The 26,106-nt window shown below is 48.0% G+C and overlaps 1 protein-coding gene across 2 annotated transcripts in view; it reads right to left on the minus strand.

Annotated features, from left to right (window-relative positions):
• ANKS6 (ankyrin repeat and sterile alpha motif domain containing 6) overlaps positions 1 to 26,106 on the minus strand; it is a 49,562-nt gene that overhangs the window by 13,087 nt on the left and 10,369 nt on the right. For both annotated transcript variants that reach the window (XM_012769018.2, XM_012769017.2), the window contains exons 3-13: positions 23,984 to 24,028; positions 23,143 to 23,347; positions 22,016 to 22,122; positions 21,279 to 21,427; positions 19,795 to 19,993; positions 18,966 to 19,015; positions 16,129 to 16,332; positions 13,490 to 13,643; positions 11,211 to 11,380; positions 8,681 to 8,864; positions 4,323 to 4,390 (exon numbers count right to left, since the gene is read on the minus strand). In XM_012769018.2, the coding sequence (XP_012624472.1) occupies positions 4,323 to 4,390; positions 8,681 to 8,864; positions 11,211 to 11,380; positions 13,490 to 13,643; positions 16,129 to 16,332; positions 18,966 to 19,015; positions 19,795 to 19,993; positions 21,279 to 21,427; positions 22,016 to 22,122; positions 23,143 to 23,347; positions 23,984 to 24,028 (1,535 nt within the window). The remainder of the gene's footprint in view (positions 1 to 4,322; positions 4,391 to 8,680; positions 8,865 to 11,210; positions 11,381 to 13,489; positions 13,644 to 16,128; positions 16,333 to 18,965; positions 19,016 to 19,794; positions 19,994 to 21,278; positions 21,428 to 22,015; positions 22,123 to 23,142; positions 23,348 to 23,983; positions 24,029 to 26,106) is intronic.

Genomic DNA, 26,106 nt, shown 5'->3' on the forward strand with positions numbered 1-26,106 from the left:
AGAGGATTTATAAAAACCTTTAGAAATTGTATTTATAAACTATAAAAGAGACTACTGTATTTTATATGATACTGGTGTCATTTAAAATAAAACTTTCATAACTTATTGGAAATCCTTAGTTTTTCACTTTATAAGTAGGCTTTTATTTTATATTCCCTCTCACTGAACCAGATGTTTAAAAACTTTCTTCAAAACATTTCATTTATGTAGCGAGAGATTGTTTTCTGAAATCTTGATACCCCTCCCCCATCCTTCCTTTGATCTTTTAACAGTCACTTTGCTTTTCTGGATTAAAACCAACCAACCAACCAACCAACCATGAACCAGGTTTGAGTCGGTGGGGCAGTCTGTGCCCGCAGCCAGTCCTCAGTGTGTTTGGGGCACAGGCATTTGCCACCTCTCTGGTAATGACACGCTCCTGACATCTCTCTGGGACTGCACAGCCCACAACGTGCTAAGGGCTGAATGCCCAGGTAACGCAGTTTTGATGGAAGCCTCCTGCCCCCGCCCAGCTGGACACTAGTCTCTCCCCATTACCCCAGGCCTGGAGCAGGGACCCCACACCCAGCCTGTCACCACAGCCAAATCTGAGCACTTCTGAAGCTCCCCACACCTGCTCCTACCTCCTAACTGGCTTCTCTCTCCCACTGGTGCTGCCTCACGGGCTCCTCCAACCTGTTTGCCTCTCCACCAGAGGCCACAGATCTTTCCAGCCGCATCTGCCTCAAGCCCGTGGCCAGGAGGCAAGTCCACACATCCAGCTGCCACTCTCTCCTCCAGATGTGTTGGCCCTGGCCCAGCCCCAAACGAGACAAAGTGCTGATGGCTCTCTGAATGAGTCCTACGCCTTCTTCTCAGATGTCCTTCCAGTCATGTTCTCCTTTTGCCAAAGCTCAGCTTAACTCTCAGCTCAGGTCTCCTCGGTTCTTCACTTTGTAGACCCCTTCCGTGGGCTCCCAGAGTGTTCTGGGCACTTCTGCATTTCCCAATACCAGGATGTGGCAGAGGGCTAGGTAGGGGGCAATGACTCAAGTAGTAAGCGTTTGCTGACTGACTGAATGACCACATCAATCAATCAGTCTTCTCATGACTCTTCATCTGCATTGACCTTCTCAATCTCTGACATCCATCAACTCTGGGAAATGCCAAACCCTCATGGCTCATTTTAGGTGGAGTTGGGTACCAGAGACTAAATTCCCCTCCAGTGAGTACTTGTGAAGAGTTAGCAGGGACAGGGTAAAAACATCCCAGTGTCCTTTCAATATTGATACCTCTTTTTTTTTTTTTTAAGTAATAGAATCTCAATTTTCAGCTGGTTACATTTACACACAGCTAAAACATTATATTTCTAAGTTTCCCTTGCACACAAGTACATGTCAGGTGACAAACTTCTGGCCAATGAGATATATAATAATAAAGCTGTGTGGCACTTTTGGGAAGTCTCCTTAAAAAGGAGTAAATGTATCCTTTTGCAATCTCCTCTTATCCTGCTGCCTGGAATGTGGATGTAATGGTTGGTGCTCTAGTAGCCATACTGAACTCTGAGGATGTGAGCCACACACCCTAGTATTGGTGAAGCAGAGAGCTGGAAAAGCCTCCAATCTTTCTAAAGGAGAAATAACCTTATATTTTATTTAAGACACCATTATTTTGCTTTTCTTCAATACATGTAGCCAAGTCAAATCCATCCTAGTATAGGCAGAGAGATAAAAATTATTAGTCTGGCCGGGCGTGGTGGCTCACGCCTGTAATCCTAGCTCTCTGGGAGGCTGAGGCGGGTGGATTGCTCGAGATCAGGAGTTCGAAACCAGCCTGAGCAAGAGCGAGACCCCGTCTCTACTATAAATAGAAAGCAATTAATTGGCCAACTAATATATATATATATATATATATATATATATATATATATATATATATATATATATATATATAAAATTAGCCAGGCATGGTGGCGCATGCCTGTAGTCCCAGCGACTTGGGAGGCTGAGGCAGAAGGATTGCTTGAGCCAGGAGACTGAGGTTGCGGTGAGCTAGGCTGACGCCATGGCACTCACTCTAGCCTAGGCAACAAAGCGAGACTCTGTCTCAAAAAAAAAAAAAAAATTATTAGTCTGTCTTCAGTTTCAATATGGCAAGATGAGAGCATGTATTAACCTCATTCCTCTTCGAAATTCCACTGATGACTAAAAGTATTATTTATTATTATTAAAAGGGAGAAAATTTTTACCAGTGCTGGAAACCAGGAAAAAGTGCTATCCACATTCTAGATACTTCAAGGAGTTTCTGCAAGGGACTATGAAGTTCCACTGTGGCTGTGAGGACTGGGTCTGGAGGCCAGGGCAGCAAGCACTCAGTGGGGCTGAAACCCCAGTCCCACTAAAGCCTCCAAGGGGAACAACGGATTGTGGGCCCATATCAATGGTGAATCCCGTGCAGTGCTAACAGCTTACACGCTACCCAGAGAAAAACTGAGTAAAAGGAGGAGATAGCTGAGCTTGGCTCCTCACAAGGTAGAGCCCAGGGCACTGTCTCAGCTAACCTCAAGCTACCATAACACACAGAGAGATCCTCCAGTCCTCCCCATGGCACTGCCTCAGGCCCCAGCTCCCTCCCTCACCCCAGAGCTGCGGAGACTTCCAGGTAAGCAAGTTAAAACTACAGCAAATGTGCCAGGTCTGCCTTCCCCTTTTCCTTTAAAAATCTCAAAGATTTCTATAATATCTTAGCCGGGACACACCTCAGTTCTCTGCACTGGATAACTATAGCAACCTCTGGCCCAATGAAGGACGGGTAAACTCCCAGACTTGACAGCTCAAAAAAGGGAGATAAAGTCAAGAAATCAGAACACGTGTCATCTTATGAACTAGAGACAAAGATACCACAAGGAGCAGAAGTATACTTTGAGATGTGTTCTTTGTACACTTAAAGAGGACACGGGGCATATCAAACAAATGCAGGCAGCAGTCAGCAATCTGAAAAGATTTCTTAGAGATGAGAAAAATCACTGCTGAAGTTTAAAATCCCAAGGAGGCAGGAATGACAGACTGGACATGGCTGAAAAGCAGAGGAAGAAAGCCACTGCACACTCACTTATTCCCTAAACTAAAACACAAATTTACCAATTGCATCTCAAGCTTGGTGGGGACAATGAGTGAGTCTCATGATTGGTACTGCAGTGAGGACAGTTTTCATGTACTAAGCTGGTCACTAGACCGTTCTAATCCAGTGATTATACCATAGTACATGGCTGGTGAGCCCGTGGAAGAGTTTTATTTGGCTAAAACAATAAATTTTTTCACATCTCACTGAGATATAATTCATCTACCATATAATCCACCTATATAAAGTACACAAGTCAATGATTTTTTAGTAAATATTCACAGAGTTGTGCAACCATCACCACACTAAATTTTAGAACATATTCGTCTCCCCAAAAAGAAACTCCACACCCATTAATAGTCACTCCTTATCCTCCCCTGTCCCCATTACCTGGCAACCAAGAATCCACCCTCTCTCTCTATGGATTTGCCTATTCTGGACATTTCATATAAATGGAATCAAACCCTATGTGGCCTTTGGTAACTGGTTTCTTTCACTTTGCGTAATGTTTTCAAAATTCATCCATGTTGCCTTGTGTATTAATACTTCATTCTTTTCATAGTTGAATAATATTCCATTGTATAGAAGTACCACATTTTATTTACCCATTCATCAATTGATGGAATTTTGGTTGTTTCCCCCTTTTGGCTATTATAAACAATGCTGCCGTGAGCATTTGTTTACAAGCTTTTATGTGGACATATGTCTTCATTTCTCTTGGGGATATACCTAGGAGTAGAATTGCTAGGTCATATGGTAACTCTGTGTTTAACATTTTGAGGAAGAGCCAGATTGCAGAACAGTAATTTTTATAAAATGTGAATTTGAATGCTTTTAAGCAAATGGGAGCTCTGTCGGATTACCATAGACCCTGCATCCAGACACATAACACAGATTCCTTTGGATTTGCTTTGGCCCACTTTAAACCTATATGTCTGCCAGTCAATCCCACGCAACAAAAATATTGTCAGGACAGACACAAACTTTTCTAGAGAGAGCAGTGCTCAAAATGACAAAATTCTATTATAACAAAGTAAGCCATAAGGTCCCCAGGATTTCACTGCAATGAACTGAACTAAATGTGCTGAACACAAATTCTATTTCGTCAGCTGTCTCAGTGAAAAAGATCAATCCAGTCTTGCAGAATGAAAACCCACATATTTAGACAAAGTTTTTTTTTTAATAGTAAGATTTAAATTGACATTCAAAAGGAACATCCTTACCTCTTGTTCCTCAAAAATAGGCTGATATTTCTCAAGTGATAATTTCTTAAGGATTCCAGTCAGTTCATCTTCAAGAGGGAAAGATGTAGAAAAAAAAAAGCCACATTTTAGAATTTAGTAAAATGCATCAAAAAAGTGATCTTCAAATTTCCATAGAGTAGTGATAATCTTACTTCAAATCATATTCTAAGAGAAACCCCGACACAGAAAGTTCTAAGCTGTGCTCCTGGGGATGAGGCTGGAGGTGGGTCCTGAGTACCTGCCAGCCACACCCACCCCTCAGGGAAGGCCCTCCACACCTCCCAACACCCACGTCAGGCTGCGGAGACAGAGAGAGTCGAGGCCAGCCCTGACTCTCTCGAGGCCACAACCATCAAGTTCCTGGGAGTTCCAGCTGATGGGACTAAAACTCTGCCTTCTTCTGGGCAAGAATGCAGAGTAAATGTCAATGCCAACAAGTCCTCACCTAGTCTGAGAAAGAACTTAAGAGCAGGCAGGTTGGCTTCAGACCAGAGCCCAGGTTTGGCTCAAGTGTGTGGAGGAGGCTGTGGCCTTCACAAAGGGAGGAAGCACCTGGGTGGAACAGCAGAGCCGGAAGGATGCAGGCCAGGGGAAGATTTGGGGTATCAGAGCAGGGAAGATGAAGAACAGAGACCAGGCCAGTATCTGGGGGGCTTGGAGAAATATTCATTCACACAGTCAATAGGGATATACCAGACTAGGCAGTGGGGAGTCGACAGGTACCAAAACAGACAAGAAGGTGGCTGAGAGGCCAAAGACAGCAAGGAGGAAGAGAACAGGGTGGGGACAGGTGACAGCATGTCCTCTGTTTTACAAAAGCTGTTTTACAGAGGATGGTCACAGAAGGCCTCCCTTAAAAGGTGACAACTGAGCAGTAAATGAGGAGTGAGCTAGGCAGATACCTGGGAGAAGAGCATAAGGAAGCATCTATCCATCCATCTATCCATCCATCCATGCAGCAGTGACCAACGTGCCCACTACATGCTGGGAGTGCAAGGATGGAGAGGGCCCCATCGTGAAGTGCTCTGTGTGCTGGCAAGACACAATGATGAGGGTGACAGCTAATGCACAGTGCTCACTGCCAAGCACCCTGTATACAGATGGCCCATTTGCTGTTTACAGCCCCATGAAGTAGACCCCATTACTGCCCCTGTTTACAGATGAGGAAGTGAGGCCTCTATCTTGAGTAAGGTCATACTACTAGTCATGGCAGAGCAGGGACTCAAATTCAGTGGTCTTGTGATCAGGCCTGTGCTCAGCACCCCGTTCTCTACCTCTCTCACTGGTGCTGAGTGCTATGGTGAAGGGCATGAACTGGGGATATGGGGACAGAGAGGACACCAGACCCAGCCCAAGTGACCTGGGAAAGCTGCACAGAAAAGAGGGTACTGATGCCTGAGAGGATGCCTGAGATGACTCAATTCCCAATCCACATATAATCCCCTGTACTTTCATGACACTTTGCTCCTGCTGTGCCCTCCACATGCAGGCTCTGCCCACAGTGGTGTGCTGAAAAATGTTAATAGCTGGCTCTCAGGGGTGAGGAGGAATGTGTGCAGGTACATTAAGTCTATTGTAGATTTTGCTGATATAAAGGATTTTGAGCAATTTACAAACAATAAAAAATATAATATTCTTTATTATAAATTTCACAGCTAATTGATTCCTACCAAATGCTTTCACTCATTTTTGCCCTACTCTTGTATCCATAGCCAAGAAGTGTAGTTCCAACATGAATGAATGCTGGTTGATAGTTCTGTTTACATGAACAAAGAAGATAGACAAAACATTCTTTTAAGTTTAATCTTCATTATTAACATTTTCCCTCACTGTCTAGATTATATCAAGACAATCTATAGAATAACAAATTAGACCCTATTTGGTGGCATTTGCTGGTTTCCATGGTGGTAAGTACCCTCTTTGTGGCCAATTGCAACCTACTAACACAATGTCTGTGAAAGTGGAGCTGGGAAGAGATGCATGGTGGTTGTACATCATTATATGGCATTCATGCCATGCAGATATAAAGGAGGGAAATAACCTCAAGAGCACAGATAATAGTCAAATGTACTAAAAAATTAGTAAATAATACATTTTGTTTATATATACATAATTCAGTTAATTATAAGTTCATGCAACTTTTTGATAACATCTGTGCTTACTAACCAGCTTGGACATTTCCTGTACACTTTATAATTGGCTCAAGCATACAACTTGCCCGTCTCTTCTCAGACTCATGGTCCAGCCAGAAAACCCACTCTCCGGTGGAGCCTTCCAAGGTGCCCTGCACTTTTCCGATAACTCAGGTTTGAACTCATTTGTGTTACAATAGCCTAATGTCATTATGTTGACTATGTCTGCCTCCTAGTAAGTTATCTCAACACCCAGCAGGAGTTTCAGCACCCTATCACTGCCCAGGAAGCCTTCCTAGAACAAACGGGAGGCTGAGATGGTGATGTTATCACAGGCCTCATTATCTCCAGCAGGAGTCTGGAGAAGGGGACACAGGTGTAAAAATGGGGCAGGGCAAGAGCCTGTGTGCCATCCTCCTCTGGGGTCACATGTTTCCCAAAAGAAACCATAAAGAACAGCTGTTTGGGGACAGATCGCAGCCCCTGTCCTGTAACAATAGTATGTCCACAGGACATAGGTCTTGCTGCCTCAGGACCCAGGAACCCTAGAATGAAAAACCAGTCTTTCTAAACCAGAGAAATCTATCTAAAAAGAAACCACAATGAGTCTTCTTTTTTCATCCCAATCAGGACTTTGCAAACCGTCTTCCATAATGAACGAGAGGGAAAGAGAGTGGGCGTGGGCCGTCCATTCACACATCAACTGTCTCAACTCTTCTGGAAAATGATGGGGCACAAACACCCAACTGAACCCCTAGGAGCTTAGACTCCTGTCAACCCCTGAAGTGGAAGAATTCATGAGTGGAAAACTCGAGACCCCACAAAGAAAACATGGCTAGGGAGGAATGAGACTGCTAACAAATCTCTGAAGCCTTTACAAATGATCACACTGGATATAACAAAACAATAAAAGCAGCCCCCAAATAAAGAGGATACCAACAGCAGCATACATTTATCAACTTAGTACAGACTGGAGCCTGGGCAGGTGATTCTTGCTTATCTTGCTCGACAGAACCTGTGTAGCACCCTCCTTCCCAGCGGCTGCAATGAGCTGCCTGCAAACGTGCTGTGAGGACCATACACACAGTACAATTGGCCTCATTCTCTGACTTATACTCCTCGATTTGCACCTGCCTGCACCCCTTCTCTCACCAAAGCTCCCTCCCTCCTTCCCCCTTTGCAGCTTCCAGGAGCCACCAGAGGGCAGTTCTGAAGGATGGGATTCTTTTCTTCACCTTCCTTTATCTTTCCTGGGGCCTGACTGCAAATCCTTATCTCCTGCCCTGCCATCTACTGTGCCTTCCTTCAGTCATCATTCCCATGGGAGGGGCCTGTGATTGACAAAGGCAGGTTCCCAGGTTCTCCGGGTTGCACTGGACATCTAATGCTTTTGTTTGCCCAGTATCCACCCCTGCTCTCCTGAAACCAGAACTTCAATTCTCCTTTAAGGAGCCATTTCTCTCCCACTTCTAATCCATACATCATTGGCAGGACAGATCCCAGTTCCAGCTCCAAAGGCAAACAAGGCCAGGCTGATCCATGCATTCCCTCCCCGTAGACAGAGATAGTCAAGGATGGTCAAGGATGGGCAAATGACCCAAGTCATTATAGATTTGCCAAGCCAAACCAATGACCTTTACTCCTGGGATTTTGCTGGACCTACTGAGAAAGTGGCAATCTTTCTGCTGGGGTTGCAAAGTCAGTAGGAAGATAAAGCAAGCCTGCAGCTGCTCCCCACCACTTGGGAGACAGCCTGCCTGAGATACGGAGAAAAACACTCCCCAAGCACACAGACCCAGACATGCCTGAAGCACACCCTAGACACTCCCATCATGAGCCAATGAATTATCAGGGTTTTTTTTTTCTTATATCAGTTTGAGTGCAGGGTCCCTCACTTGCAACTACAAGAATCCTGATTTGTACAGGGTTCAGTGAAAGTAACTAAGTGTTGGAGAAGCATTTCTATGGGTGTATGTTTGTGCATATAAACAAAACTCACCTATATTCAAAAACCACTTGTACTTTTAGCACAATAAAGAGAAAAATACAAGGCAGGATCAGGGAAGGGGAGGGACATGATTGTTTGTTTAAATTAAAAAAAAAAACCTGACCCAGATGGTTACAGCAACTAAGGGCATCTTGCGGCTCTGTACCACCAAGTCAGCACGGTGAGGGGAGCAGACTTCAGGATCTTAGGGGACTCACCCTCGTCTGTGATGGTGCCACTGCTGGAGCCCCCGCTGCTCTTGGACTGCCGATGAGACGAGGAGGAGGACACTGAGGACTCAGCTGTGTGCCCTTTGGGTGACGGGGAGGGCGTGAGGGTGGGGGAGGTGCTTTTGGAGGTAGTGGAAGTTCCGGACGGAGGCCTTGTGCTGGTCTCCAGTTTCTGCCGAGAAGAGTAAGGCAAATACATAAGCCGTCAGCTGGAGGGTAGAGATGATGAAAGAGACACCCACAACAGGAACATGGGCGGTATTTGACTCAACACAATGTTTAACCAGGACTAGGAAATCTACTTTTAAAAACATGCAAAGCAGAAACAGCATTATTAAAACTGTTATAGGAAAATCCACCCCTGGAGCAGAGAGATGGGGGTGAGATACAAAAAGCGGCACATTATGAATCAGAAAACCCAGGTACTAGTCACACCCCTACAGCTACTAGCACTGTGTCCTCTGCCACGTCCCCTTACCTGTCTGGGCCTCAGTTAACCAGCTGTAAAGTGAAAGTGCTGCTTACAGATGCACAAAGCCTTTTCCATTATCGATGGTCCTACACCAGTCACTTCCTAACTTCTCACCAAAGAACATTTCTTATTTTTCCCTTTCGTTTGGTCATGTGGCTTGTTTACAAATGTTTTCAATATTGAAATAATTCTAGACATATAAAAGAGTTGCACAGATAGAATAGAGTTCTCATATACTGTTCACTCAGCTTCTTTGGACATTCACATCTTATATCTTTATAACTTAGATGTCTGCCTATTTCCAACACCAATTTAAGGACACTAACAATACCTAACACATCAATAAAAATCATCAGAAAAAAACAGAAAATTTTAGACAACAAAGAAGAAAAAACGTATATCAAAGCCTCAGACTGGCAGACTTAATGAGTAGCTCTGAGTTTCCTAGAAGCAAAGGCAAAAAGAGAAATACAATAATTATATAAATTCTTACTATCTGATAAAAATATATATCAAAATATCAGTAGTGTCTTTTTTTTCTACAGCTAAATTCTAAAAGGAACTTAATTATATAGGTCCTTTACACAAATAACTTTGTGTAACATAATGGAAAACAGGCTAATGTGTAGGGAGAGAAAAACTGTTTTTGGACCTAAATTGTAAAAAGAACCTAATTATGTAGGTCCTATTGCATAAGGAACTCTGAATAACAAAAAGAGTTTATGTAACCGACCATAGTTGGGCAGAAAATAAAGATTCTTTCTCATACATGCATTAAGGCATAGATCCCTGAAGGTACTTCTTTGACAGGCAAAGGCCCAGGGATGAGGCTGGCTGTGGCCTGACTTCTCTCAGGGAGAAATCTGAAGACATCTAGGAAATATGATGAAGGTTGCACCTGGACTTGGGTCCTCTCAGAGGAGGAACTGCACTAGTCTGAACAACTAGGGGGCCCTGGGGACCACTGGGTAGAGGAGCCAGTTCCCACTCACAAACTGGGAACCCACACTTTGGGGGCTCACTCCATAAGCCAACCAAGGCAAAGGGGTTCAGGAAGAAGAGGAGCAGAGTCCAGAGACACTTTTAAAAGACTTCCCGTTACAGAAAGGCATCTAGTGTTCTCATGCAGTGCACACTCCAGAGACGCTAATGAGGGGTGACTACTCGCTGGCTACATTAAGGGAAGAATGGTGCCAAGAAGCTGGGAGGTGAAGCTCGGACTCTGTCTTGCCTATGACCCACCCCATGCCATGCTCTCACCCCTGGAGCACTACACAAGCTGTTCCCTCACCTGGTACAGTCTCACCAACACCCCTGGCCCACCCCAACCCTTTCACCTGGCTCCACATTCGTCCTTCAGATGCCCACTCAGATGGCACTCAGCCTGGGTAGGGGCCCCCACCTGTGCCCCACAGCATCCCCATTTCCCCATGACAGCCCCTGTGACACTAAGGTGTGATGTTCGTGTTCCTTGTAACACCGAGTGGTCACTGAATCCCCCAGTTCGCAGTGGGATGCTCATTGCTGGCAGTGCCAAGCACAAAGCAGATGCTCCAATGAGGCACAGGAAGGGTGAGTGAGGCAGAGGTACAACAGAGACTACTAATGATGCTGCCAACAGCAACAGCTGACATTGATACAGGCTTACCCCGTGCCAGGCCCCATGCAAAGTATGGGGCTGAGACTTGAACCTAGGCGGTTGCTGCTGAACCCATGCTCTTAACTCTTTTGCTCTCATCAATGAACAAATGTGTGCAAAGTGAGGCTGTATGACCTCGAGGCTGCAGGAAGCGGGTGTGCACCCTGGCAGTCCATGCGCCTCAGTGCCCTGTCCTCCCACCTGGAGATGCCCTGGAGACGTGGCAGGAGGTGAACACAAGCAGCAGACTGATCCAGCCCTCTCAGGACGCCAAGGAATGGCTGGCTGAAAGGCACCTGCCTTTCGTCCCGTCCCACGACTAAGGCACCGCCTGTGCTCCCTGGCTTACGGCCACGTTAGGACAGAATCTGTGAGTGTAGTAGGTAGAGTCAATGCAGAATAAGCACCTTGCCACCGGGAATGTTGCCGCCTGCAGCGGGGACTGGAAGCTCAGACGGGCTGGACCCTGGTGCTGGCCCCACAGGACTTGACCGATGGCTGGACTTCTGTTCAGATAATCTGGCTGCTTTTTTCCTCTGGGCAGCAATTTGGGACAAGACGCTGTCTATGCTGCCACCTGAGGAGACAGAAACTGGGATGAGCTCCATGGGCACAGAGTATTCCCTCCAACACGGGGGTGGAGGGCTGTCCTGTGCTGGCTGGGCTGTGACCACGTCTCCCAGACTCCCTTCCCTAAGTGGCTCCAGGCCAGAGTTGACCACACGAGAAATCTGCTTGAGAACTAGAAGGTGGACGTCAGGCAGCAACTACCGTACTGCGAAGATGTCATAGTAAGAGGCAGGGAAGAGGCAGTGTGGGCAAGATCCAGTCCACCCTCGGTTCCCCTGTGCCATGCCAGCTCGTGGCAGCCCCCGCCAGGCACAGTGCGACACCCTGCCCCAGACTCCTGCAGCAGCCCCTCTGTAGTGCTGGCTGACGGCTGCTTGGGCTGATTGGTACAACCGTACCATGGTTTCAGGAGGGCTAGTCAGTGACTGTCCCTCACTGTCTGACTCTCCCTTTGGGACCTTTATGTCCCCAGCTACTCCCACAATTGAGTCAATAAATTACTAACTTCGTAAGACTTGGAGTGGTCTGCTTCTTTGAATCCCGATTGTTACTTTCCAGCTCCCTGCTTCCCCAAATCTACTGGTAACCTTGAATTATAATAAAAGGGAGGAAGAAAGTGGCAATACCCAGGGCTGGGGGTGCTCGAGGGAGGACACTAACAACCAATATTTACAGAGGATTTACTACGTGCCAGGCACTGCTATAAATATTTCACACGTATAAACACAGCCATTCTGGAGGGCAAAATGTATCAAAAGCCTCAAAAATCCACAAACTCCCCTGTCCTGACTCCAGGGAACTTATATATGGAAATCACTGAACAAGGAGGCAAATCTGGAGACATAAAGGTATTACTAAGGGAAGCATTACCTACAAGAGCAAAAATCTAGGAATAGTCTTGGTGTTCAACAACAGGGAATTGGTTGAATAAACTGTGAAGCCTCATATAAATGGAATACTGTTTTGTTATTAAAAAGATTCTTTGGATATATGCACACTGACATAAAAAGATGCATGCAATCTAGCAGTGCGTGGGAAAAGGAAAAAGCAAGTTACAGAGCAGTTAACAGCTTAGTAAGGCTCTGAAGTCAGGCTGCCTGGATTCAAGTCCTGGCTCTGCTGACTCTAGGTGACTTATTTAACTGTCCTGAGCCCTGGTTTCCCCATCTGTAAAGGGAAGATGATAACCTCAGAGGCTGTCAGGGGACTAAAGGAGATAATTCATTCAAGGGGCTTGGCATTGTATTTGGTATATAGTAAGCACTCAATAAATTATTATTCTTTTAAAAATTTTATAAATATTTATAATATACATAAAGACACTTCGTAAAATACCAAAATATACCAAAGTGTTAATGCTGATCCCCAGTGGGTGAGATTATACCTTGTTTTAGTCTCTTGGCTTGGTTGGTCTTAAAGCTTTTTCCACAGTAAACAGGGTGGCCTTCCTGAAAAGCTGGCTTTCGTTAATCCTGGATGAACTTAGGGAGGACTAAAAAGTATGCTATAAATTTCTTTGGGCACTCTGGTGTGAGACCTAATTGCCACCACCTTGCTGTGTGACCCTAAGCAAATCTCTTGTCTACTCTGAGCTTCAGTTTTCTCATCAGTTCAATAAAAGGGCAGAACGAGAAGCTCGCTAAGGTTTAACCTCAAGGGATTTTTATTTTATTATCTTTTACTTTTATTTTTTTAAAGTAGAGATGGGGTCTAGCTATGTTGTTCAGGCTGGTCTCAAACTCCTGGCCTCAAGCGATGCTCCCGCCTTGGCCTTCCAAAGTGCTGGGATTACAGGTGTGAGTCACCACGCCCAACCCCTTCAGGGATTTTAAACACCATGAAAATACCATACATTTTTCTTGATTTCTTGTAAAACTCCAAAAGAAAAAAGGCATTGTGTACTTTATTTCTTCCCTCTCCATCCACCTGCATCCCCAAGAAAATGCATAAAAGAGACTCTGAAATTTGAATTCACTGCAAAGTCCCTTAGCCACATCAAAGAGAAAGTCTCTGTGTGCCAGTCATTTCTGGGGCCATTTGTAGACTGATGGGGGCAGCTCACCCCTCAGCCCCAAGGGGTCATCCCACCTCCCATGGGCAATGCCCAGCGACCCACCTGAGCGGCTGTGCAGCTCCCCACCATGCCTGCTCACGCCCCCTACCCCACTGGAGCCGCCTGAGGAATGTGGTGAGTGGTTCACGTTTCCAGAACTGGCGGGAGAGGCTGAACTTCTGGAGAGACTTGGAAACTTAACGGGCCTGACTGGAGCCTGCAAGAATAAGGTGGGTGTCGTGGTTAGGGTCATGCTCCTCCCTGCAGCTGTGCAGGATGGCAAGGGGTGGGACCCTGTGCTACTCTGCTGCATCCCCCAGCCGAAGCACACACCACCCAGCGCATCCCTGCGCAGTGCCCAGCCTGCCAGGAGTTGCTGAGGCACAGAGCTGTGTCTACCTGCTGACCACCTGCCCATCAGCTCGGGTAAGTTCCCTCACATTGTTTCCCATGGGTCACCCTGCTGCCAGTCTCACTCAGCTCCAGTGTCTGCCAGAAAAGAAACCTGACCGTGTCATTTGCTGACAAACCCCGGAAGCCTTACCCTATCCAGGACAAAGTCCAGCCCTCTCAGCACAGCCTGGCCCAGTGACCACACCCGGAGCCCGCTTCCGTGACACTGCCCTGCTGGTGCCTGCGCCTGGACTGCGTCTTCTCCCCACTTCCTCTGGAGCCTTTCCCAGCACCTCTGGCCCTGCACGGTGCTCCTGCTCCTGGTGCTCCTGCTCCCGTCCTCTTGACCCAACCCTGTCACCCTCTCCTGATCTTGCCACCCTCCCCTGCACTTGCACAGCTTCTGTCACAGTCACGCTGACCTCCTTTGGGTTTCCTGACAATGCCCATCCCTGTGCAGTCAGGGCCAGCTCCCTCCCATCTGTGTGCTCTTTCTAGCACCCAGTTGGTTCACACTGCAACCCTTGTCACAACCCAAGAGTGCACCTTTACCATGCGCTGCCTATGTGTCTGATTCCCCCGAAGACGGTCATCTCCATGGGGACTTTGTTCTCTGCTCTACGTATCCTCAGTCTCGGGCTCTGGCCTCAGCACAGAGAAGGCACCCAGTGTGACCAAAGGTTGTCGTGGGCTGAATGGTGGCCCCCAAAAGATAAGTCTGTGTCCTGATCCCAGAATCTCTGAATATCAGCTCACAAGGCAAGAGAGTGACTATCATCTTATATGTGCTTGCCCAAGATATGCTTAAGTTCAGGAGTTTGAGAGAAGGAGCTTATTCTGGATTTTCCTGGCAGGCCCTAAATGCAATCACACACATCTTTAGAAAAGGGAATTCCACATAGAGGAGGCAATGTGACCATGGAAGCAGAGACTGGAGTGACATAGCCACTAGCCAAGGAAAGCCAAGAGCCAGGAGCTACAAGAGACAAGAAACACATCCTCTCTGGGATTCTCTGCAGGCCCTGCCAACACCGTGATTTCAGACTGTGGCCTGCGGAACCTTTAGAGAATACATTTGTGCCGTTTCAAGCTCCTAGTCTGCGGCGATATGTCACAGCAGCCACAGGAACCTAAAGCAAAGGTTTGCGTGTCAGAACCCCACTGTGGCCACCTATGAGGGAGGGACAGTGGCAGATCCCCAGGGCCCAGAATGAGGCCTGTTTGCAAGACAGAGCACACCAGCAAAGGCCTTGCACACATGTCCTCTCTCCTCTGCTTGGGATGCCACTGCCTAGTCTGCACTGGGGAGAAAGCTCTTCCACAGCCTGTGGATCCCAGCTCAGATGTCACCTCTTCTTGGAGGCCTCCCCTGATTGCACCACCACACACAATCAACTCTCTGGTGCTCCCAGGGCACCCCTTACACTGCTCCCTGCCTCATGTTCTGTGCCTGTGTCTTTGCCATGGCTGCCTCTGGGGCAGGGTCGGCTGACTGGGCTACACAGAAGTGGGATTCAGCAAGTGTTCACTGAGCGAACGGAGCAGGTGGTGATGTTCTGTCCCTCTGGGGTTAGCTGAACTCTCAAGACAATGCAGCTATGGAAGAAGTCTCAGGGGTGGTTCTGCAACTCCTTCCACATTCCTACCTGACTGAGAGTAGTGGACTAAATGCAAACCTGTCCAGCTTGTTTCCAGAGCATCTCTAGCGCCAGGCTCTGGGTCTCCCACTATCGATTTGACATTATGACAGCCCTGGAGGCAGCTGTGGGTGCAGGGGTCAGCCCCATCCTACAGACAGTTGCCCAGCTCAGCAGGGCCTTGGGTCACTGCATCTGCTCTATAGATATAGGCTTCGCGTACAGAACTCATGACCCCTGTGGGTGCAAGAAAACACCAGTCATGCACACAGTTGCTTCCTAGTGTTTGCTCTTGGTCACAGATTAAAAGCCAAGAACCTGATTTCTGGTCCCAAGCTCACCCCTGCCTGCTTGGTGATCATCAGCAAACTACTCCCCTTCTGTGTGTCCCAGTTTCCTCATCTACTAAAGAGAAGTTTGGATTTGACAGATTGGGTCTTCAAACTGGGTTCCTTGGAGCTCCAGGGTTCCAGAGGGGCCAGATGTTGCCTCCACCCCAACATTTTGAGTTGCTTTGTAGGATTTAATTGGACAAAAGGATATCACTCATTCGAAAGAAAAAATAAGCTGCAACCCCTCTGGATTAGTCAGTCTGAAGTTCCTCTGCCCGAAACACACTGTGATCTCGGCACCATGAGTGAGGTGTAAAAACATGTTGGGTGGACCACTTACGGTGTCTGTGCTCCCGCCACCCACGGGGTGGCCCCTGCTGGCTCTCTGGGGCAGCACAGTCTTCATGGCATCTGCCTTCCCGCTGTGGCAGGTCCGGGACCGATCGGAGCTCCACAGCTCAAAACTGGAAGGAGGTAGGAAGGGGGGGATGACTGCCTTCAGCTTGTCACTCGGGAGCCTGGTGAAGGGGGCTCCATTTCGAAGCTGAAAAAGACAAGCCGGGGTTTAGATGAGCCCAAGAGGGCTCCTGGCTCTGGTGAAAGACTCCAGGCTTTCCCTGCTCCTTGGGTAGGGCACCACCACCTGCTCCTCCAAGCCAGGAGCCCTGGGCGTTCTGGGCCCTCTTCCTAGTAACTGAGCAACGCCACGTCTGCTGTGCTCCAGCTCGGGCTCCTGCTGGATCTGTCAGAGTGGCAGGACGGGGATGGGGCAGAGGGGACTGAGAGCCGAGGACAGAGGGTGACACTGGTGTGCCACTGGGCGAAGATGAGGCAGGGGAGCTGGGAGAACACAGAAGGGAGCACCCTGCCACAGGCATAGCACACCTGGGGGGGCACCCAGCTCACTAGAAGCTGGCCCAGTGAGGACGGGAGTGGCATTCCAGACCGGTGAGATGATGGAATGCAGAGGCCTGGGAAGAGCAGGACTAGGTACAGAGCTGCCAGGAGACCAGCGAGAGCAGCCTCATGGGTGGGGGAGGAGGGGCAGGGATGAGGACTAGTCCCAGCGATGCTCCCTCCCAGCCCACCACCCACATCCTAGCCCACTGCAGCCACGCCTCCTGCTGACAGTTCCAACTGTAATCTAATTTTAAACTTTGAAAATGTGATTTGGGGGTCAGTATAAAACCCACACAGTGATGACTGCTGGATCATCAAAGAAAAGCATCCACACAATCCATGTTCACCTTAATTAAGAAAAGACAGTGAATCTGGTGCCAGATGGTGCTTTGTGGGGACGGGCATCCCACAGCTAAACCCGCCTCAGGAGCCAGGCGGGTGGGTATGTCCGCACCGATGGTTGCACATGCCCATCAGTGGGGTGGACGGGGCCCTGGCGCCCTCTAGAGGACATGAGCAGGTGGGGCGGGAGTGCGCCGGGGCAGGAAGGTGGCGTCCTGGGCTGCTACCGGCTCAGTCCTACTTTCCAAGTCAAGTGTGTCCCCTCTGGACCTCCACAACCTTACCCTGCAAATGAGGGGCTGGACTGACAGCTGCAAACTCAGCAGGGATGGGCATTTTCAGTCCCTGGGGTAAGAGTCTAACGCACTGCGACGAGTTGGTATATGTAAAGTGCTGTGAATGGTGCCTGGTACACAGTAAGGGCTGTAGCATTTGCTATTATATATAACATGATATCATATTCATAGATGCTAAAAAAATTGCTCAGGAAATATACTCAAAAGATATATACCACAAAATGCCAACCATGATTATCCCTTGGTATGTGATCAAGGATGAATTTATTTTCTTTCTTTATATTTTACTGCATCTTCCAAAGTTTCTATAACAGCATTTCTGTCTTCATACCGAAAATAATTACTGCTATTTACTAACATGCTCAAATGCTGGGCAGCACACGTTCCCGCAGTCGGTGTTATAACTGTAGGTCACACCTGTGGGCATGGCAGGGTGCGGTGGGCAGACCCCTGAGGACCCAGTAAAGGGCTCTGCAGCGCCTGCCCCTGCTGCTGCCTTGCAGGGAGCGCCTCTGTTCTTTTGTCCTCACCAATACTGCCCTCTACTGGTCAGTGTTAGGGTCTTCATGCTACAGGGCCTCAAGTCCAACTTTAACCATTAGGCTCATTTCATGAAGCCCAGAGAGGTGAGGTAACACATCCAAGGTCACACAACAGAGCTTATTTGGGGTCAGGCATGCCAAAAAAAACTTCCTGGGAATGATCTCATTTAAAAGCCATAGCCATGAGGGATATCATTCCCCAAGTCAGAGCCTACCAACTGTCCCCCAGTATCTACCTTCCACATCTTTCTTAGAAATGACACCTCCGATGTTTGGATGGGCACACAGCTGCCTGGAACAAAGACTTTATTTTCCAGCTCCCTGTGCAGCATGATGTAGACATATGGCTAAATTCTGGCCACTGTGATGTAACTTGAAGTAATACTTTGCAGTTCCAGGGAAACATCTTTAAAGATAGCTGGCATATGCCCATGGCTACCTCTTCTCTCCTCTTCCCTATGGGCTGGAATGAGGCAGTAATGGCCAGAGCTCTGGCAGCCATTTTGGACCAAGAGGTAACCTCAGGAACAGAAGCCACATGTGGGGGACCAACAGGTAGAAGGAACCTAGGTTCCTAACTCCATGGAGTCTTACACTAATCCTGAACTTCATTCACTTGAGAGAAATAAACTGCTACCTTGTTTCTATCACTGCTATTTGGGGAAGTTCTGTTACTCATAGCTGAACCTAATCCTGATACATACCTAGTTTACAGATGAGGAAACTGAGGCCTCTCCTGGGCTAGAAATATGGCCTCCTCTTTGACTCCTCTCCTCCTGGCTCCTCATACCTCAAAGGGTGAGTCTCCACATCTGATGCTGCCCCTCAATTCTTCCCTCAATGCCCCTGGCTCCCTGAGAACAGGACCAGGGCTGGACCTGGCTACCAAGCACCGGCACAGCCTTACCCACAGTTTAGGGCTGGCATCTGTTCCTAGTCCTCAGTGCCAGAGAGGAACCCGCGGTTACAGATTCTGAGCATCAACCCCATCTGTGACCACCACAAAGACAGACAAACGCCCACATCCCTCCTTGTAAATCAATCAACTAATGATTGGCAGGGACCTAAAATGCTCTCAGAAAAGCCCCACAACTCACCATGGTTGTCAATAATGCATCCTCCTTTTCTCCTCTCACGCTCCCAGGACCTGAGAGACAAATGGAATTTTCCTGAAATGACTCCCCTCCCCCAGTGTGTCCATGACATGAGGATGAGTGACTGGGCCAGCCTTCATCCTGGAAAACCAACTCTCCTGGGTGATTAAATATTTAATAATAATTGGTATTCAATATTTTAATAGAAAGAAATCATTTAAAAGGTAACTAAGAGCATGTTTTCAGCTTTTCCATAAACCACTGCTGTGCTGGGTCAGACAGTGCTGCACCCAGCTCGATAGTCTGTCTCAGACAGTGGTGCCAGAGGAGCTCATCCAGATACGCAGAATCTGACTTGTAGAAGGAATCTTATCTAATCAATTTTCCAATCAGTATAGGAATCTCCTTCAGCAAACTGGCAAAGTTATCCAATCTGTTGAATGCCTCTAGTGGTGGGGAGCTCAGTACCTATGCCCCCCACCCCCAGGTAACTCATTCTATTTTCAAGATCCTTTCAGTGTCACAAAGAGGTGGGGAAAACCTGTCAAAGGCAACAGAGAGGCACTGTCTAGCCTGGGGTTCCTTGGCAAGGAGTGTGGCACAAGAGTGTGGCACAGGCCCTTGGCCCTGGCCAGTGCCTCCCTATCCCATCATGCTCAATGCAGGTGTGTCCCTGCCTATATCTCCTCTCCACCAGACCAGCCACTCTGCTCCAGTGTCATATTCCAACCCCATCTCGCCCCTGACATAACCCCGGCAGGTAGGATAGAGGACAGAGGGCACAGGTTCATATCATTCCAGAAATTCTACCACACAAGCAGCCTTTTCTTACCATTGTCTTTGGTCATGGGGGCTGCATCAGGGAGCCCAGAGCGGCTTGTCTTGTCCTGGGGGGCTGCCCTCATTGTGGAGTCCAGAGCTGGCTCGGGCTCATCAAAGAAAGGCAAAGGCTGGTTGCTAGACAGCCCGCGTGGCAGAGTCTGCATCAGTTTGAGCTTTCGGAACCGATTGGACATTCGGTTCCACCAGGACTGCCAAGGGAACACAGAGCAGAGGTCATACTCCAGGACCTGTCTGGCCCAGGGATAGTGAATATACTTCACACCTACCTGCCTTCCCCTTGCCTTGGCCCCAGGCAGGCATTACCAATCGATCACAGCACTTATTCCCAATAAGCCATGGGTGCTCACTAAATCCTTCCTAACCCTGCCCTCTGGTGGTCATTTCCAATAAACTGAAGGTGGCACTGAACCCTATTTGCTGCCCCTCCTCTAATCAATCTCCTCATTGCACAGATTGGGAAACAGAGACCCAGATAGGGAATACTAACTTATATGAGGTCTTACAGTGAGACAGGGACAGACAGATGGACACAGAGGCAGCTCCAAACTCATTAACATCTACCATTGCATAACTCCCTTACTCCCACTCAAGTGACAACATGAGAAGTGTCATGTTGTTCAGGTGTCTATACCAAGGTCTGGGCTATCTGCTCCTGTAGCTGATTCCTCCCCACCTAGACAGAGGACAGGGGCTGCCCCTGGGGGATTCTTATAACCCATGACCTCTTAGAGGTTCCTGTACAGCCACAAGGGGAGTCCATGAGGACTTGGCCTGCAGAGACAGCAGTAAGAGCAGAATGAAGGTATCTGCGTGAACAACACTGTGAGAAGGGACCCAGAGGCTTGAGTGAGCAACAGCCACAAAAAGAATGGTAAGTCCGCAGATCTCAGCAGGTGCTGCCACCCCGAGCAGAATGGGGAGGTCAGCAAACAATGCCAGAGTCTTGTTTTGTTTTCTTGGGAATAAGTTTGATTTCACACAAGTAGAGCAGGATATAGAAGATGAGAAATCCAAACAGAAAGTCCAAGCTTGCAGTTAGAATCAGCAACCAAAGCTTGTTTTTAGTGTGCTTGTTTCCAGGAAGCTGGTGGGGCCTGCGGACCACAGGGAGACCCCAGAGTGGCGCAATGAGCAAATATCCTGTGCGCCGTAAAGCAGAGGCTGCAAACAGAGCCCCTGGGGAGAGATGTGTTTAGTTTGGCCAGTTCAGTGCTACAGCACGCAGAATTTTTTTAAATTTCCTACACTTATAGAGATTTCACACCAAAATCCTGAAGGGAGATCTGGCAACAGGGACCCACATTCTTACAAAGCAGCCACCACTGCCTTGTCTCCATCATCTCCTATTGCTCACCTCCAGCTCACGTGCCACCCCTGCTGGGCCCCCAGCCTGAACCAGCCTGGGTGAACAGGAAGCAGCAGGTTCCCCATCCCCTTGGCCCTCTGAACCCCGTTAAGATAGGAAAGGCAAACCTTCAGCCCGCCCTTGTCATCGGGCAGCACTGGGATGTTCCAGGGCTGTCGGACCTTCGAGAGGGGCGGGGGTGGCTGGTGGCTGAGCCGGCCTTTGTCTTTATTCACCTGCATGCAGACAGATGCCAGCAGTCGAACAAGTTCCGTGTCTATGGACACAAAAGGCAGTGTTTTATCTGAAAATATGTCTGTTGGGCCATGGGGAGAGGACCCAAGTTGACCCTAGCAGAGGCCCTATCATAGCCAGAGGGAAACGGCAGGTGCCAGCCGGGGACCAAGAGAGGTAGAGATAATAATGGCCACAGCCCCAGCACAGGACCCTTGACCCTGCAGCCTCCAGCTACATATTTAAGCTGGGGGGGGGGGTCATCACTTCATCTCCCATTCTGTTTGTCAAAGGCCTGTATATGTTTCCTCCTGAGTCCTTCGGGGTTTCTGACTGCAAAGCACAGATACCATTCTAGGATTTGTGTGAACTGCAAAGCCAGACACGTGCCTGTGTACCTTCCCTCTTTGGGGACTCCTAGAAGGCTGGTGCTGGAGGAACCCTCAGGGACTACCCAGTCCAAGCCCAGCGCTTCACTGGGAGAACATGTAGTGAGCTCTTGACACTTGAGACTGGCTTTCCCCCATGAATAAGCAAGTGCTTAAAATACAGTTCATAAAGCAGGTGGTTATCCTGACTCAGCCAGAGAGGGGCTGGGTGGATTTACAGCCCTTTTCTTAGAATCACCCACCGGGATCATTCAGCAGCATCACTAGGTCAAAGGCTGTGTATCCATTCTTTGCACGGAGGGTGACGTCAGCCCCTTGGTTTAGCAGGTACTTGACAATCTCCTTATTCCTGGGGAGAAAAGAAAATGCCAGAGTTACACTCACTGAAAGCAAAAGCATGGCTTTGCTCCTGGGCAGCAAGACTGACAACATTAACTACAGTCTCTGAGCATTTAAGAGGGGCATGGAAAATTGCAAACAGACTCACACCCCGCCACTCCCTATCCCTTGGGCAGGTGAGAAGCAAACATGATTTAAATAAGTCTAAATGTTCCCTCCATAAACAAAATGAAAATGTGTAGGGCTCTTCCCAAAAAACACTTGGCCACCACTCCCCTCCACTGGCCTACCTTGGACCCTGCTACTCTCACTGTACATCAGGGCCTCTCCCCTGGGAAAGCTTTGTACATGCCAAGACACTTGAGATGGAATTTTGAGACTCATGATATAGGAAAACAAATTACTTTCAGAGGACACAGGAAAGATATATGATCACCCAAAACAGGGCAAGGGAAGAGCCCCTAAAGTGGAGTCAGACCACTTAGCAGCTACAAGTGCCCACCACAAAGAGGAGGCCTCCAGGAGGGTGAGAACCCCACCCTCCTGGGATGATCAGATGAGCAGGGATTCCTAAGCACCCAGGACATGCTGAGGCCTATTCAAAAGGAGAGGGTGAGGACACATCTCACCACCAAACCTCACGAGAAGCCACCTCCGATGCTCCTTTCACACAGGGGCGACCTAAAGAGCTCACTGTATCTTAGTGTGAAAACTCCAAATGAACCAATCGCTCTGCTCAACTGAAACCAACCCATGAAACTTACTCTTCTGCATAAAATGCTCCTACTGCATGGTTTTCATGGTCACTGTGAAACTCTGTCATGGGACAATAGGAAATCTGGATATAGAAGGGTGCAAGATGAAAGGAGCCTGTGTCACTTTAATCTTCTTTGCATGTCTCAATGTCTTGACAGCCCTAGTGTTTACATGTAGCATCTCAGGACCAGAAAACCCATCAGATAAGGAAGCCCCATCTGAGGCCAGAGCACTGGTTTAGCCTCATCTCGGAGGGGGTGTAGCTGGCACTGACCCGTGGTAGGTGGCCTGCATGAGGGCTGTCCAGCCGTGCACACTGTCCTGCTTGTCGACGTCGGCGTGTCTCTCCACCAGCAGCTGCACCAGAGGCAGCTGCCCCATGACCGCCGCCAGCATCAAGGGGGTCGCGCCGTCCCCGTTGACCAGGTTCACATGGTTTGGGTCTTCGTCGGCAATCTCTTTGACCAGCTGGAAGTTTCCTGCCAACATAAGCAGGAGTCCAGATGATCCACGGCCTGGCACCACAGACTTATTTATCCAGTTGGTTCGTGTAACAAACATGCACTGACCCTGCCTCTGCTATGGGCTGCAGGCATCGCAGAGACTGCTAAGCTGGGTCAGAGACAGCTCCCACTCTCAAATCCCTTGGTCTGTGAGGGACGGAGACAAGCACACAAATGGATAGAAGTGTTTACTAAAAGACAGAAGTGTTGTTAGTGTCTTAAGAGAACAGATGAAGGAGACATACAAGGGCAATGAGCATGCAGAAGGAGCAATCAGGTCTTGCTAGGGGCTAAAGATCAGGGAGGGCTTCCTGGAGGTGGGGTCTATTTGTCACAAAGAGACTGGAGTGGGTGAGCACACAGAGAAGCATTTCCTAGGTAGGGAAAGTTAGGGCACAGCCATAGCATTTGGCTGGAGGTGTGGCAGAGCCTGGGAGGGCAGTCCGGAACCTGTGTGCAGAGCTCCATAGTAAATACCAGCCCACCAAATACCAAAATGCATGTTTCCCTCTCAAATATTCTGGATGGCCTTGAAAAGGACTACAAATATTAAGTTGGGAGAATGTGGCCCTGTATTCTTAAATATCCAAAAAAATTTTCTAAAGCGCTTACCCATTTTCAATGCATGGAAAATATCAGGTCGCCTTTTCTCTTCATCTGGGTAAACAAAGATTTTAAAAGTTAACCACGGAAAGGTTTAATATAACAGCAGTCACCAGGGTGTAACAACACAGCCCGGCTTAAAAAGGATCTACTTCTCAAAAGCAATCTAATTAGAGACCTGTGTAACGGGCGAATCCAGCAGCCCTCTGGAAGGTTTATTACCAAAGAATGTCTAAAAATGCCTCAGACACAGATCTTGGCAGGTCATCTGGCCAAAAAACACAAATGAGCAGCAGACCACTGCCTTGATCCCACATACACAAACCAATCATTTTTAGGTATTCCAAACTTTGGGGTGTCCTTTCTTAGATATATTGAAAAGCATGGTCTTGGAAAAATCTGGATTCCTATTGAAATTTTAAAAAGAAACAATGATTTTTTCGTCTAAAAACTATAGGTACAACCATAATTCCAAAGCAGAAGATTCCTGAAATACTGAGTGACTGAGCTCAAAGGGAGGTCACAGCCGTAGGCAGCAGCAGAGCCAATGTGAATGTCTGCCTTCCTTCCCAAACGAGCAGTCTGAACTGCCCCAGACCTGCAGACACAGCTGTCCACCTGGATATCTTCGTGCAGGATCCCCAGGCCTCCCACATAGCTGAGCCTTGCTGCACCTACCCAGTGCCTGCCCCTCTCTCATGTGATCATCCCACAGCTGCCTTGTCCAAGCTCGGGCCCCAGGTACCCTGCTCCTGTCAGAAAGCAAACATCTTCATGGCCAGTCTGCTTATGGGGAGGCTGCATGCAGGTCTTCCTATAGCCTTTAACTGGCCCTGAGGGATGGAGCAGCTGCCAGAGGGTACCTGTGACTCTGGGCTGACTTTGGCCCAGATCGGCCCTCTTGGGCAACAGGAAGGAGCCACATCCAGGCCAGGAGCACCAAGTGTGGAGTCAGTGCATCTGAACTTGAGCACACACTTCTAGAGAGAGCTGTCTCCTCACCACTAATGTGGGAGTAGCATCCAGCTCACCTGGTTGCTATAGGTTATTAAATGATAATATATATAAAAGTGAGAAAATGCTTCAGAAATGTTAAGACTCCACCTAAAGAGCAATTCTTTTCTTTATTAGCGACCAGTAGCCACCCCAGCAAGGTTAGCTACTTAATTCCAGAACTCTTAATGGCTAATACAAACACTACCATGAAATCAGGTGTCTCATTCTGCCTGTGAAATACTATCAAGAAATGGCCCTAAGGCTGGGTGTGGTGGCTCACACCTGTAATCCTAGTGAATCATTTGAGCTCAGGAGTTCGAGACCAGCCTGAGCAAGAGCGAGACTCCATCTCTACTAAAAAAAATAGAAAGAAATTAACTGGACAACTAAAAATATATAGAAAAAATTAGCCGGGCATGGTGGCGCATGCCTATAGTCCCAGCTACTCGGGAGGCTGAGGCAGGAGGATTGCTTGAGTCCAGGAGTTTGAGGTTGCTGGGCTGACACCAGGCACTATAGCCTGGGCAACAGAGTGAGACTCTGTCTCCAAAAAAAAAAAAAGAAAAAGAAATGGTCCTGGGTCAGGCACAGTGGCTCACTCCTGGAATCCCAGCACTTTGGGAGGCTAAGGTGGGAGGATCTTGAGGCTAGGAGTTCAAGACTAGTCTGGGCAAAATAGCAAGACCCCATCTCTACAAAAAAATTTTTAAAAATTAGCCAGGGCATGGTGATGCATGCCTATAATCGAATCTACTTGGGAGGCTGCGGTGGGAGGACCATTTGCACCCAGGAGTTCGAGGTTACAGTGAGCTATGATCGAGCCACTGTTCTTTAGTCTGGGTGAGAGTCAGATGCTGTCTCTTTATTAAAAAAAAAAAAAAAAAAAACAAAAACAAAGGAAAAAGAAAAAATTCTGCACTGTAGTTAAAAAAAAATATTTCATGTTCCTTTCAGTATTTAAGAGCCAAACTTGCTGAGGGCCAGGGTTTTCTCAAGCCAAGACCCTGTGACAGAAAAGAGTGTCACCTGGTCTTAGGGTTGACTGCTAAGCAACCATCTGGTATAAGTTAATCACTGGCAATCTAGCCTGATCCCAAGAAGCTAGGGCAGCTAGGCCCTGATGCCAAGTGACTCTG

Source organism: Microcebus murinus, chromosome 12 (assembly GCF_040939455.1).
Source record: "Microcebus murinus isolate Inina chromosome 12, M.murinus_Inina_mat1.0, whole genome shotgun sequence".
NCBI classification, from domain to species: Eukaryota; Metazoa; Chordata; class Mammalia; order Primates; family Cheirogaleidae; genus Microcebus; species Microcebus murinus.